General features: G+C 40.0%; 1 protein-coding gene across 12 annotated transcripts in view; it reads right to left on the reverse strand.

The window, feature by feature from the left end:
• KMT2C (lysine methyltransferase 2C) overlaps positions 1-15289 on the reverse strand; it is a 200558-nt gene that overhangs the window by 22058 nt on the left and 163211 nt on the right. For all 12 annotated transcript variants that reach the window (XM_075045134.1, XM_075045077.1, XM_075045086.1 and 9 more), the window contains 10 exons: positions 14838-15052; positions 14648-14721; positions 11892-12074; positions 9358-11238; positions 8017-8342; positions 5333-7155; positions 4011-4122; positions 2941-3019; positions 2757-2820; positions 428-660 (listed from right to left, as the gene is read on the reverse strand). In XM_075045134.1, coding sequence (XP_074901235.1) covers positions 428-660; positions 2757-2820; positions 2941-3019; positions 4011-4122; positions 5333-7155; positions 8017-8342; positions 9358-11238; positions 11892-12074; positions 14648-14721; positions 14838-15052 — 4990 coding nt within the window. The remainder of the gene's footprint in view (positions 1-427; positions 661-2756; positions 2821-2940; positions 3020-4010; positions 4123-5332; positions 7156-8016; positions 8343-9357; positions 11239-11891; positions 12075-14647; positions 14722-14837; positions 15053-15289) is intronic.

The following is a 15289-nucleotide window of genomic DNA, read 5'->3' on the forward strand; positions in this document are numbered from 1 at the left end:
CTGGCATATAACCAAGAGGTTTTGATTACGTAAGGACACCTGAACAAGACTGAGTTACGAGCTTCATTCAAGTCTGAAACAAAGCCCTACATGCTAAGACTTCCCTCTGAATCCTTCATTTATGCTTTTCATGGTGCCAGGAACTCCGTTGCAAGTTGTTTTGCCAAGCAATTTCCCCTCTTCCCAAAGTACTAAACCAGCTTTTTGTCATAACGTTTGCCATAGCATATTCTTCTACAACACCACTGTCATCAGCAATCCAGAGTAATGCTGTTACACAGACAAAATAAGATAGGGAGTGGCTCCCTTTAAATAAGCTCCACTGTATTTAAGCATTTTAACTCGCCTTTAGAAGATTTAAAGGAAGGAGTCGTACCAGTATGACAGCTTAGTATTAAGGCGATCAGTTTGGGTTCCAGATGATTACCTGTTCTAGCTGTTTTTGGACCATACTTTGCTGCTCAGTAACATGTTTAAGCTGTTCTGCGTCTTCTTCTGGGAACTCACGGCCAGCTTTCTTGGCTGTACGCTGTTTTGCTGAGAGTGCCTTTTTTGATTTTCTGTGCGCTCCAATTTGCTCCTCAAGGTACTTCTGCTGCATTTGAAGAAGTTGTTGTGTTTCTTGCAGCCATTCCTCATATTGCTTTCTTTGTGAATCATCTAGAGAAAAGGGAAATTAAGTATGATATGACCTCATCCTGGGGGTGAGCTCCCATCCTACTCTTTAGAGATTAAGTTTAACTATCAGGTTCCCCCCTTATTTTAAGAAACCATTGGTCAAGTTCAGCCAAATTTGACAGAGGACTTGTTATCTCAAGAGATATGAAGCTCTTGGAGTGATTTGAGTAAAGGAGACAGAGATCCAAATTACTGCATTTATTGAGAGAAAGCAGTTTTAACATAGTCCCTGAATTTCAAGAGACACCAGCCTGCTGTCTAACCAGTAAATGTGCACTTGCTAGCCAGTGAGCAAGCATAGCGTGCAGCTACAGAACCTGGTGGTACCCTGCTCTGCCACAGAAGAGGGCACATAGATGACCTCTGGAAGTACTCAGGGAGAGAGAAAGAGATTAGGGACTAAGGACACAAATTTACAGGAAACACGGCCTCATTAATTTGGGTGTTTGCAGAAGAGTTTTGTACATATAAGATCTATTTTTAGTACTACTTCTAAGAAAAAAATTAAAGTGATAAACATCCATCAGATATTCATGAAATGAAAGATATTGTAAAATAGTCTTTGTAAAAATAACTTTGTCAGCCCTCTGCACAGGGCCTTCACCACCAGTGTCTTTTCCTCCCCACAAACAAACGCACTCTCATTTAGACTGTAACTGAGACATTACTCTTTTTACAAATGAGAAATGCTCATTTGCTATGAGCAGTCCATTGCTCTCAGATGTTTTTTTTGAGGCAAAACAATCATGTCTGCTAACACTTGATCTGCACTAAGCCCAGAAGGCAAGAGAGACGGTTTGGTGATGGTTTCATTTGTCTCCTGATTGCATTGTGGCAATGAGCTCGATAACCAGGAATACAGCATGCATCTTCCTTGTAAAGAAAGTTTGTTTAATAAAGATACCTACACAACAGTATGTTTTCAATATAACCATGTCCTCCTTGTGCTCCAGTCCCTACCACCTTCTACTTTTAACAGTCACTGCTGTAGCAACAGTGATCGACTCTAACGGCTCAACTAAATCAATTCACAGAGCTAGCTACAGTCTCAAGGGGTGCCATTCTTTCAACAATAAATTCTGCAAAACTAATCACATAACCTGAAGGGACAATTGAGTGGAAACAATGGAGAGTAACTGCAGAGGGGAGCAACGTGAAAGTGCAAATGAAAGTACGGAAATATTAACAAGTTCCAGGTAGAGTAACTACTACCAAAACAAGAAACAGATTTTCTCAAGTGGTCAGAACCACCACCACCCCAACCGCAGTGAGGCCACCACTGAGTGCTATGTCAAATCTCACCAGAAATTCATACAGATAATATTGCAAAAGCTCCTTACTGCATACTCAGTGCTGCTACTCCAGTTTCTGGAAAAGGTGAAGGTGTTTACTTCTGTTTCTTATTCATAAATATCAAGCAAAGTTTTTGCAGTGACAGAAACACTTTTTTACATGGGGTCTTCCTCTCCCAACATATGCTCAGTTTTAATTTCTGCTAATAAATCTTTCTTATCACAGAGACTAGGATTTACAATTGATCTAGGGCAACCAGAAACAAGGAACACAAAATACAGGTGCTATGTATTTCTGCTTTCAACAATTGTCGTTCCCAGCCAGTCTTGCTTAACTAATGCCTGAAAAGCTTTTATTGGTATTTGGTAAAATGACAATGATGATGCACAAAACTTTCTGCTTCTGAAATAACGCCCCCCCATCAATACAGACTGCTGTTCTCACTGAGCTCAGAATACTACAACACAACCAAACACCAGGTTTCTGACATAGCAGTCTGTCAGTTAATAGATTACTATCCTCACACAAATCCAAACAATGCTAATTTTCTGTTTGTTATGCTTCCCTCTTTCCTTATGGTGTTTCTCTGAAGATAGCTTCCAGAAAAAGTTAATAGCATTTACTGTGCACTCCTTTATTAGTTGGTATCCTAATGATAAAATGACTCAATTTTAAAAGGATGAATTTTTGAGACACAGGATCCATTTATGGATATTTTGTTTTAAAGAAAACAGAACTGTAGAATGAAACATCAACATACAATAAATCATTAAATCTGTACTTACTGACAAAACCAGGACCAAAATTGGGAGGATTAGGTCTAGAAATCTGAGGTGTCAAACTTCCATCCTAGAAATTTCAGTAAAACGTACAGACAAGGATATTAAATCATGATTCAATTAAAAAACCAAAAACTAGTTATCATTATTAAACACTTTTGTTTAAACCCCATATCAAGATTTGTATTACCTGTGTAATTGCCTGCTGCATATGATTTTGGCCTTCACTGGTCTGAGCCCCTGGCACCGGCTGACCCATAAAGGGAAACCTATTGATACATAAAAAAAAAGTGAAATTATAACTTTTAAAACTGGTGGGTATTTTAGGGGAGAGACAACCTTTTGTACTACAGTGAACTTACACAAAGCATCCAAATATTTTACATACATTTGTTTGAACTTCTGTATCAAGAATATTAATTCTCGTTTGATGCTACAACACTTTGCCCTCAGTTGAAACTATTGCATTTTACACATTTCAGAGAGATGAAGTAAACATGAAGTACTGTGCTAAAATAGTGAAGATGCACACACACACAAAAATTTCTGTAGTTGTGTTTTATTATGTTATGATTAAAAAAAAAAATTTAATGGATTTAGATAGCATGGTCACCAGCAAATTCAACTAGAACTGGGTACACGTATGCTTCTGGTAAGCCACATATTATGATGTAACACTGCAGTATGTGTTAGGAAGGAGAAAACACACAACGTGCCACATAAATAGAAAAGGTGCAGATCCTTCCTGACCTATAGACTCTCCACCTATTGTAAAGGCAGTCATGGTGAAGTCTACATAGTTCATAGCTCCTTCTGTCCTCAGAACAGATTTAAAGAGAGGATTAAATTTCCATTACTTGGGCTAAATCTTAATTATACTTAGCATTAAATTATATGCTGCAACATGAAGCTTAACTGTTACATGGCCATTAACAGTCTTCAAACACATGCATGGGAGAGATGTCATTACATAATTAGTAAGTGGGAAAACAAGAAAACATCAACAGTGAAGCCATGTTGACCAATGACATTACAACTGGAACACAAGTCTGATGCATTTTAATACTTTTTATAGTTTCTACTGCCACACTAGTTTTATTCTTAGGAGATAATCTTGTATTAGCATGGACTACGAACTACATGACAAACAGATCTTTTTCCACTTCTGAATGTTTTCATTTCCTGTGCGCAGGTTACCCTAGCTCTATCATTTCCTTTTACATTTTGTAGCTCTAAATAATGGTATCGAGCATTGCCTACCTGTTCATAACCATTGGTGGCATCCCCATGTTACTTTGCGCCATGACTTTATTGATCCCCTTAAGAGCTACCATTTTTGCTTTCATTATGGGATCAGTAATTGCATCAAAGTCTATAAAAGAAGAACAGTAAAAGTGAATTACATAGCTGAACATTACAAGTTATTAACTGGAACAGACCTGTTTAGATCTAGTTCATGCATAAATCATCAGTAAAACAACATAATTGCATTACTATTTCACATTACTTGTCCTCTCCACTTTGAAATTCATGGTTAATATGTAGTTTCATATATCCTCTAAGGAAAGTTACTCCAGCAGCAACTGTCCCTTGTTTTCAGCCACAACATACAAAGAAAAGCAGGTCAGTCTGAGAAGGGCTCTAGACCAAATTTGGCCTATGAGCCAACAGATTAATAAATTCTATTCATAGGTTTAAGAATCAGGAAGAAGAGTTGTTTCTGTGAGTTCAATTGGCAAAACTGACACACCACCACTAACGTACTAAGAAAACAGTTTAGTTACTCTGTAATTACCAGTACAGTCAGAAAAGCATAGGCCCCGTACAGCATCTGAAAAGCACAGTGAACTCTGCTTTTTGGCTGTCTCTCCCACTAGGTGCTTCACACAGAGCAGGATAAATGGGAGTACGGAACGGCTGAGGTTGGAACGGACCTCTGGAGGTCACCTTAGCCACCTCAGGTGGCTACAACACATTCTAGCCACACTACAAATATGGAAGTGTGACTTAGGGGGTAGGTTAAGTTTGTCTTTTGAACAAAACAGCCTTGATGGCCAGTGTAGTTACAACTAATATTTCTTAAAATTTCATGTTTCATTAATAACAATTAAAGGATAGTCATGGTCTTTATCTGAATGCTCAAACTGCTATGTTACATTGAACAGGAAATAACAGTTTATCTGAAATGCTTTTAGAACGTGCAGAATTACTTGTGATATTTCTGAGCCTTGCCTAAACTGTGAGTTAGTAGTACGGCTTTCGATGTCCCCCTTCGTTGAGACACACTAAACACTGCAAAAAAATGTATAAAGAGAATATGTGACAGAGCTGGTGTCAGAAAAATTAGGAGTAATGCAGAGTTACCCTGATCCTGGTAATGTCAACAGGAGCCTTGCCATGGAGTTCAGAATTCCACCTACATGCTCCATTTCTAGACTCCCGTTGTACCTACTAGGCAGGTTGTTTTTTGTTCAAGCTCCACGTATCTACCTGCTTCTTTCACTGCTATAGATTATTTAGCTATTTATTTTTGTAGTTTTAAAAAACTAACCAGAACACAGACAAATAAATCACCCACATACCAATATTAGGGAAAAATGGCTCTGAACGTTGGCGAATCATGGCTTGCATCTGTCGTTGCTGCTGCTGCTCCTGTCTTTCCTGATCCAAAAGGTCCTGCAGAAGAAGTGGCTGCTCCTCTAGCAGAAGTGGTCTCTCTCGATTTTGTTGTTGAGCTAATGGTTGAGGGAGCATTATCTGCTGGGGACCAGACATGCCACTAGGACCAGGACGGTTTGTTACAGCCACAGTTTGATTAGATGTCTGTCCTGTCCCAAAGTTATGATTAGATGACTGACCCTGAATAAATCCTGGATTTGGTGACCCTTGAGAAAAATTATGGTTCATTCGTGGAACCATGGTCAAATTTGAATTTAAAGTGTTTTCCAAGATCTGTCCAGCAGGTGTCATTAGCGTTTGTGGAATACCTGATGCATGGTTCATTTGTGTTGTTGGCAAAGATTGAGATGGAGATCCTAGAGTCTTTGCTTCAGCATTATCTGAGCTTTCATTAGCTAGCAAACTTGAGAGGACTGGTGTGGACCCAGAAATACTGCAGGAACTTACTGCTCCTTGAACAGGCAGTGGAGCAGATCCCTGAGCATCTGGACTAGGCACAGTTGATTCTTGACTAGGAACAGCAGTAGTTTTGTCAGGGAATTCTGGGTTAGCAGGCTGCGCAGGCGTCTTTTCTCCATCCTTTAACTCCACTTCAGCAGCCTGTTGAGTACTTGTGGATTCAGCATTTCCATCACTTTTTTCGTTCTCATTCTTCCTTTCCTCCTGAGTGTTTGGGGAAAGTACTTCTGTTTTAATTTCATTTTCTGTAGCAGACTTCTTCTGTGGAGACTGGGTCTCAGGAAGGGAAACAGTTCTATCACCTTGTTCTTTCTGTTTTGGTTCTTCTGTCTTGCCCTGGATATCTAGTTTGTCAACAATGGGGACACTAAGATCTAGTTCTTCATTAAACATTCCTTTCTTATCCCCCACATCAAGGCCTGGGTCTGTGTATGCAATGATATCAAATTCCCCGGATCTTAGAAGATCATCAAGGTGAGGATCATTGGTTTCCAAATTATCTAAAGTGTCCAGTTCATCTCCTTTCCCATCTTCTGTGTCTAGATTCAAATTTTCCAGATCCTCATCATCTAAATCCTTGACTTCAACCCCATCAAGGTCTTTCACATCCAAATCTTTTACAGCAGGATCATCAGGATCAAGCTTTTCTTCTAGACCATCACTTGGCTGGTTGGGAATCTGTAAATTTGCAGATTCGTCACTTGGTGCAGATGTAGACAAAGATGGTCCTGGGAATGCATCAGCAACTGGTGGATGACTTAGAGAACGTATTACAAGTGCAGGTGGGTTGTCTGGATTGATTTGATCCTGCTGGGATTGTGACATATGCTCCAAACTTGTAGGCATCTGCAACTGGTTAGGTATACCTTGAGAATTGTGTCTCAGTGGTTCTGCCTGTCTTGGGGCTGGAAATTCCTGCCTGGGTATAAACCCTGCATGTCGCTGATGTTGTGCTGCTGCATCCATAACATTTGCAGCAGAAGGGTTAAAAGGCAGCCTTGGCCTCCCATCAGGAGCTCTGTGACGTAACTCGATAAATGCCTGACCCAATATATTGTGCTGCTGAACTGGAATTCCCTGTGGAGGAAAATGTTGAGAGATCCCAGATGTATTATTTATTTGCGGATTGTTCACTGGACGAGGCATATCAATAGACAGAGATCTTCTTAGCTGTGGGGGAACTCCAGGACGTTGCATTGGCTGCTGAGGACTGAGGAAACGTTCCTGACCTGATGGTGGACCATGGCCACCTCCTGGAAACCCGTATCTGAAATAAAAGTATGAAAGACTAAATAATCTTTCTTCTTAGGACTGCCTAGTCTGGCGTATTTGACTAAATAACTATTCACCAAAATGCTTTACATGATGTATTCATCAAGATATTTAAATAAATATTTTGGCTAATTATGCTTACATTTAAATGAGCTTTATGACTACAATAAAATAATTGCTTTAATTATGTTTAATAAACAACCTGTTTTCAATTCCAATAATAATAATTGATAGAAAACTGACAGTAAGAACCATCTTAGTAAATAAACTGCATGTTAATGCAACTCAATGTAAAAAATAATAGCGTGGATTTAGAAATTACTGAAATAAATCCAAACTATTGAAAATAATAATTCCTGAGATGACAATCTATGTCAATACTGGAATTCATTCATTCCTACAGCATTCACTGTAAAAATGGCAAGACAGAAGTTGATGTTTGATTACATATTCATTATAAATGAAAACAAGAATATTACACTTACTCATTATTACGACATCAAAAGTCAGACCTTTTACTTCTTTTTAAAAAAAGAAATGCCCCAAAACCATGGACAATGAGATCTTTCAGATCACATAACTTTCACAAGGATTGCAGTTTATCCATTTTTATTTCTGATTAATTCCCAATAAAAGACAGTATAAAACAGTGTTAGTGTAGAATATACATTCTGATGCTACAGATGCTTTCAGGAAAACTCACTGTACATACTGACTTCAGGAAGATTACCAGCTACTGTAGACAACACAGATGATTTTTCATATTAAAAAACCCACAACACCCTTTATCTAACGATTTCTGTAAATGTAGAACCACTCCTGTAACACGCTGGTTTTAAGAGATCAAAGAGCTTACCTAAGACCATGAGGTCTCATTCCCATGGCATTCATATCCCCTGGAAATTGGGGTCTATTGAATTGCCCATCAGCAGGAAATGGTCCACGTTGGTCTTTTGGGTATATGGTGAACCTTGGCCCGCCTGGAGGGACAACAGAGGACCTAATATTCCCAGGATACGGAGGAGGAGGGCGGTTAAAAATTTGATTTAAGTTGTCTTGCTGCCAATGCTGAAGAGGAGTTGCATGGGTAGGAGCTGCTGCATCCTGCAAGGCTTTTTCCTGACGAACAGCATTCTTCTTTTGCTGCTGTTGCTGTAGAATAATTTCACGTAATTTCTGGCGCTGTTTAAAGAAAAAAGAAATCGTTGTGCTTGACAATTTTGAAGTGTTACACTCCGCTATGTTAAGCCTTTCTGAGAAAAGAAATTCTTCAATCGCTACAGAAAAATATTATAAACTACCACAATCACACCTCAGAAATTAGAAGAGGGATCAAATGGTGCAAGGTGCTGGTAACACCACTTAATCTCCAGACCTCTTGTTAAAGTGTATAGTGTGAACCCATTTTACCAATAACATACAAGCAACTCTCTTTTCCTTTTTCTATTCCAATAATGCAGGCCCTTTTACCACATGAAAAAGTACATTCTGAGGGAGAAAGGTCACTAGAGGTCCACTGAAGAAAATTCAGCAAGAGGTTTATGCCAAAGCTGCAGAATTTACTCTTGACTTTGTACGATAAATACCACCAATTTTCCTGCTAAATCCACTTCCCATTGCTCCTTCCAAACAAAAGACTATGCAGCTTTCCACAAGTTGAATGTAATTCTATGTCTCAGCAAGAGCTGTTTGCCAAACATTCATTGACAACAACCTAGAGTGAATGTGCCTCAAGAAGAGCAGTGACCAATGGTAGGATTCACTTCAACGTGTCAGACAACTGAAGAGTTAGATGTCTAGTCTGAGATCTTTGCCTATACTTCCTTTTTCAGTCAGTGAACAAGTCACTGACAATCAGTTCTACAGAATTAATTGTCCTTTCAAGGTGTTTTTTTCCCCTCACACTGTGGATAAAAAGGCTATTACAGACCAACTGTCTACATCTTCAGTGGCTTCAAAGATGGCCTTTGCTTCATTTTTGGATCTTGTCCAAACTCCTTAAAAATTACTGATGTTTCTATATTCTATATATTGAGGTTCTACCCAGGAGGACCAAATTAACATACTAAGTGAATGAAGGTAATTCTACATTATATAGCTATGTTTAATGGCAACAAATGTCAAATATTAACAAGAATGGGGGAAATTCTTCTGCTTACAAAATTTTAATACCATCTGTATTAAACATTATTCTCACCTGTCTTAACTTCTCAGTATCTGCTTGAGACATATTTATGGTATTCTGTGTATCTGTTACTCCTGTAGTGGGTGCTGGGCCAGGAACTTGTGAAACTTTGGGAAATTGTTGTCCTTGAGAACTCATCGGAGAATTTCCAGATGCACTGAAGTTGCCCTCAGATCCAGGCCGTGGCTGTTCAGCAGCATCATGGGCCAGTTGGCCAGTTCCAAAAGATTCTGGCTGAGGTCTTGGAGTCATCGGTGGCTGATCATATGGGTCACGTGCTGGAGCAGCTGGACCATGGCTAAATGAATCCGTTACTGCAGGTCCTGCAGGTCTGGGAGTTTGAGAACATGGATCTGACGGCCTGACAAAAGTGCCCTGCAACCTGTTCTGTGGTGTCTGCAGGAAAGGATCTCTATTTGGTATTAGTCCCGGTCTTGCCATTGCAGGTCTGTTAAAACTCTCTGGAATCCCTGGCCTTGGAGTTGCTGGTTGCTGAGAATAAGGATCATTGAGAACTGGCCTTGGTGTTCCAGGAGGTTGGGCGTACGGATCAGAATGTCTCTGATTTGCTGGGGACTGAGAAAATAAATCTGCTGGCTGAGCAGGTCTTGGTGTTGGTGGTTGCTGCATATATGGATCAACTGTGGTGGGCCGAGGAGTTCCTGGAGGTTGAGCGTAAGGGTCAGCAACTGGCCGAGGAGTACCTGGAGGCTGGGAGTAAGGGTCCTGAGAAGCTGGCCTTGGAATGGGTCCAGACTGAGAGAAAGAATCACTCTGTTGTCGCACTATCCGGGGTGGGTGGGCAAAAGTCTCCTTTATTGCAGGATGGGGAGTAAGGGGAGGCTGGCTGTATGGATCATTCGGCTGATTATGGGAAAAGTTATCCACTGGCCTTGGTGTCAGAGCAGGCCTTTCATATGGATCAACAGCAACACGCCTTGGTGTAGTTGGCATTGAAGCGTAAGGATCTTGTGGAGACTGGGGTGGGCGCATAGGAGTTTTAAAAGGTCCAGGGCTACCATCAACAGGAGTAGGAGTAGGAGTCAATGGTGGCCGTGCATATGCATCAGCAGAAGTTACTCTCTGTCTCTGAAACGTATCAGTTCTGGGAGCTGGCTTAGTAAACGGATCACTGCTTCCAGCTGTTAAAGGAACCTTCCCTGACTGTTCCATAACTATGGGTGATCTTGGGACCCCCAGTGGTTTGGAGAACTGCTCTGATGCCATGACAGGCCTGGGTGTGTCTGGTGGCTTTGCATAGGGATCACTGCTACCTGGAGATGAAGAACATGAATCCCTGACTGGTGAAGGCCTGCTTCCTGATGGTTCAGTTACCTGAATGGGCCTAGATACGGATGACTGTGGTGCACAGGTATCTAATGGTGCAATGGTATTTCTTCTGACAAAGTTCTGGTTAATGGGTGCTGGTCTAGGTGTTCCCACCATTTTAGCATATGGATCCATTGGAGAAGGAGGTCTTGTGTTTGTGGAACCTGGAGAAAACATCTGTTGTGACGATGTCTGAGGAGTCTGAGACTGAGAGAGTGAATCATGTACTGGGATTCGGGTTGGAGTAGGGGGTGGGGCTTGTGGTTTTAGGAACACATCATCTGAGGATGCCGACGTAGGCGTAGCAGGTAGCTGCTGCTTTGTAAATAGATCCTTATGGAATGTCTGTTGTGCAGGAGACATACTTCCATTGCCAGCCTGTGGCGTTAAGGGGCTCTGGATCCCACTGCTAGGTGTGTCTGAGCCAGACTGGTTCAGAAGCTGTTGTGAACCAAACTGCTGCTGCTGCTGTTGCTGCTGCTGTTGCTGCTGCTCATTTTTCACTTGTTCAAGCTTCTGAGTGGCTTCTATTTTGGCTTGCTGCTTACTTTTTTGCCGCATTTGCTGTTTCAAAATTATGAGGAAAAAGGTTACACTTGTATGTCCGGGGTACATAAAATCTTTCTGATGACTGAATATCTAATTAAAACTTCAGGACACATCAAAGTCAGTTATAAATAATTATAAATCGCAAATTTTAAATGCAATGGGAGCAGAGGGTCTAGCTATTTGTAAAGTTCAATTACCTTGACATGCACCTTGACTGCCTGGGAAGAAGCATTTCCCAGGTTGCCTAAAGAGTAGCACTGCTTTCCAACCTTATACTCTGAAGACGAAACGTTAATGACAGATGCAGCACTGATGTGAGGCAAATGGGCTCTGAGAGACAACCAGCCCAATTTGAAGTGGTAGTCTGCAGGACAAGGTTATTGCAATATAGGGCATATAAAAACAAACTACTGCACCAGCCAGCCATACAAAGAAAGAATAAGCTATTTCCATAATAGGTATGATTTAAGAGTCAAAGTTTTAAAACAAAGTTTTCTAACATTTACAAGCAGCTTCTCTTCTGATAGCATCTGTTTTCTTCCTACGCAGAATGACTGACTTTATACTCTTCTACAAAGAAAGATTAAAACTCATTTTATTACAACAGATTACAACAATGCAGTAAGAAGCTGGAAGAAAAATAACAAAACACCCTAAATGCAACACACCTGTCTGAATTTCCACTCCTGCTCATGTTCCGATTCCCTCTGTTTTAATGGATCTTTAAAGAGGTCGGAGTCGATGCGTGAGCTAGGATCAATGCTATCCTGTTGCTGCTGCCTTTTCATGGAGTCATTTGACATCTGTACTTTATTGATGCGCAAAGCAGCTCTATTATCTCTGGCTTTTTGCTGGGAAAAGATAAAAAAATGTAGTTAGCCTTATTTTCTTCTGCTAAGCGTGAACACTGCATCTGTTATTCCTACAAAATCTATCACCAAATTATTTGTACAGCCTGTTTTAATCACAGGTGTGCTTGTGAAAATTAAATTATGCACTTTAAAAGGAATTCCAGACTGCAAATACTTCACCTGTGTAGAAATTCTGCATTTAATATACATGGAAAGAACTAAGGAGTTATTAGCAGTAGAGGTTTTCTATACATTAGGAGTGTCTGTTCAGGTACTGTACTGTGCCAAGAAAGCATGAATCCCACCAGTTTACCTTTCAGATCACATATTGGTGTGGTCTGCAATCTGAAGACATGAGCACAGCAGTTGATGCTTGGATCAATAAAGGCCACTAATGTGGAGAACTTCAATGACAAGAAAAATGCAGTCTACTCCATTAAATAGCCTCTATAGATCTCAGTCTGTGTTAAGTTAGCAGTATAAACATAGGATATGGCTGTATGGATCAGGAAAAATTGGATGGAAGAAAAGCAATTCCTCTTCAATGAGGCATTTTACAGCCATACTGACACTTTTAAGCATCTAACGGAAGTTTCAAAGAGTCTGTTTTACCACCTATCTGGGATGCGATTGCTTTTCTGAATCAAACCCTCACATCTTCTTTTTCACAATTTTATTTGCAGTTGTCAAGTAGGGGTTGCCTAGCAGAAAAGGCTTTAATCCTTCCCCTCCAACAATGAAACAGCGACATGGATGAGAACACCAGTGTCACATCAGCAGAAAAATTAGTGTCATTTTCCCCTATAAGTGATGGGATTGTACATACTAAGGAAAGTAAAAAGCCTACAGTGAAAATTTACTAAACCTTTACTCATCCCCACAGAGTGTAAGTCCCTCAGGAGAGGTACCACAGCAGCTTTTTGCATGCACAATGCCAGGAACATTAGCAACAGCTGAATGGCAAGAGTACACAGCCTGTAACTTTTGTGAGGAAATAACTGCTTCTTGCTATGTAAATACTCATGTGTGCGCACTTGCATGCACCCTCCTCCCAAACATGAAGGAAATAATTTTTGCAGCTGCTTTTTGGATATCTATCAGGAGAATAGGACTGCATTTGTGAAGAACCATGAAAAAGAAAAAAAAATCAGTAATAGAAACAATTGTGACGTGATAAAAGCCTGAATAAAAATCCACCCATGTAAATGGATAGTATCTTATAAATACTATGCAGAAGGAATCACAAAGATTAAATACAGCATGGGCAAGATGACACAGAGGTCCAAAGGTGCTGAACTTACAGGCCTGAATAGAAAGCAGAATAATGATGATGCCTCAGTGATACAAAGAAGACAACAGAGAATTATTCTTTCAAGTGGAAAGAGTTTTGGAAAGATCAAGAACTCCACTTCCCACATTGAGTTTCAGGTAACGATTTATCTTCTAAAAATTGTCAGAGAGATAAGGGGATTTTTTAATTTGGACAGTAGAAGATGATGTTGGTACTGTTAAGCTCTGAGTCACCAACACGCATGGGAATCAAATTTGCTTACTAATGAGACTATATTAAAAAAGTGCAGGTGGGGGGAGACTGAAAACATAACCCTGCGAAATCCACAGAAATCTACAAAGTGAGAATGATCATCCAATTGCTGTTGTGAAGAAACAAAGAAAAGATGAGAACCAAGAGAGAATGCAGATGTGACAGGAAATTAAAGAAAAGCACATTTGCTAACAATGGCTAGGAAGGTCAAAAAGGACAAATAATATAGGTTCTGAGATTTGTATATGGACAGGCTTCAATAAGAGGTTTCAACAAAGTGTAAGGGTCACCCTTTGAATGGCAGAAGTTCTAGAGAATGGAATGAATGACCACATTAACTTCAGATAGCTACTGCTAATATGTGTATTCACTTGACTCAGATGTGAAGAAAGTGAATACTTTTGGAGAGAAAAATGGAGTCCTTCATGCTCCCCACAACACGGAAGATACAGAAGAGTTTCCACCGCAAAGCATTAGGCAAAGCAACAGACGAGAGCAAGTAGTGAAGGGGAACAGTAAGGCAAGAACACACAAGTAGAAGAAAATGAGGGAAGTAGGGATGTGAGCCCTGACACCTCTGGAATGGTTACTTCAACAGGTGAAACTCTTCAGCAACTCTAATGGGGCAAAAAATAAAAGACTAGTGAGAGGGGAAGATGACAGAAAGTCACACAATGATTTGTTATTATCCTTCTGAAGAAACTGGTGAGATCCTGTGCAGAAAGAGAAAGAGCAAATAACACTTGAGGCCATGAATCAGATGTAGCAAAAAGGCAGTGGGAACCAAAAATGTTCTCATCTCAGCTGATGTCTTTAGATTGCACAATACTAATATAGTTTATTCCAAGACTGAAAAGCAAAGAATGCAGGTAGAAGTATTCAGAGTTGGAAATTAAATTACAAAGGCATTCTTGAAGTGAACTTTCACTAACCCTAAAACTTAATTTATTTTAAAAAAAACAAATGAAAACCTTGTAAGTGAAATATACGTTTGCTGAAGTATGCTAACGCAGGTGGTAATTGTTCTTACCACATATGGAGCCCTCTCCTGTGAGCTTGCTTTCCTCCACAGTTTAGCAATCTGCTTCACTCTTGTAGCCCAGTCTGCAATCAAAAAATGTGTTAATATGCAAGGCTTTGGTAAGTCTATGTTACATTCTTTCAAAGCAACATGCATAAATTGCTACAAAATATTTAACTCTATTCAGTAAATCACTCACCTGGGAATTCTTCCTTCAGGTTAGGGAAGTTGATATTTGTATAGAGAACAGGTGCTACTGTTGCCATTTCACCCAAAGCTTCTTCTTTTTCCCACTTAAGAGTGCTTCTTTGAGCATTGGACATTGTATCACCTTCACCTTCCAAAGGTGGAGCAGATGGTGCCCATGAGCTGTTTGGATCATTTACCATTGGATTGAATGCTGGGTTCTTATCCCTGACAAATCAGAAAAGGGTTTTATTTGATAGATAGATTGCTCTCAATATTAAAAAAAAAAAAAGGGCAAAATAATTCAGTTTGCTATTTCAGTAGTGAATGGGCTGCAAGAATATGTAAGTTTTTGTAGTGGCTGTCAAGAAACAACGTAGTTAAATACTAATAATGTCATAGTATTAATAACACCACCACCCCCCAAGTGATAAATGCTAAACAACAGATAATTTTTTATTTCCC

The sequence above is a fragment of the Buteo buteo genome, chromosome 2, assembly GCF_964188355.1.
Source record: "Buteo buteo chromosome 2, bButBut1.hap1.1, whole genome shotgun sequence".
NCBI lineage: Eukaryota > Metazoa > Chordata > Aves > Accipitriformes > Accipitridae > Buteo > Buteo buteo.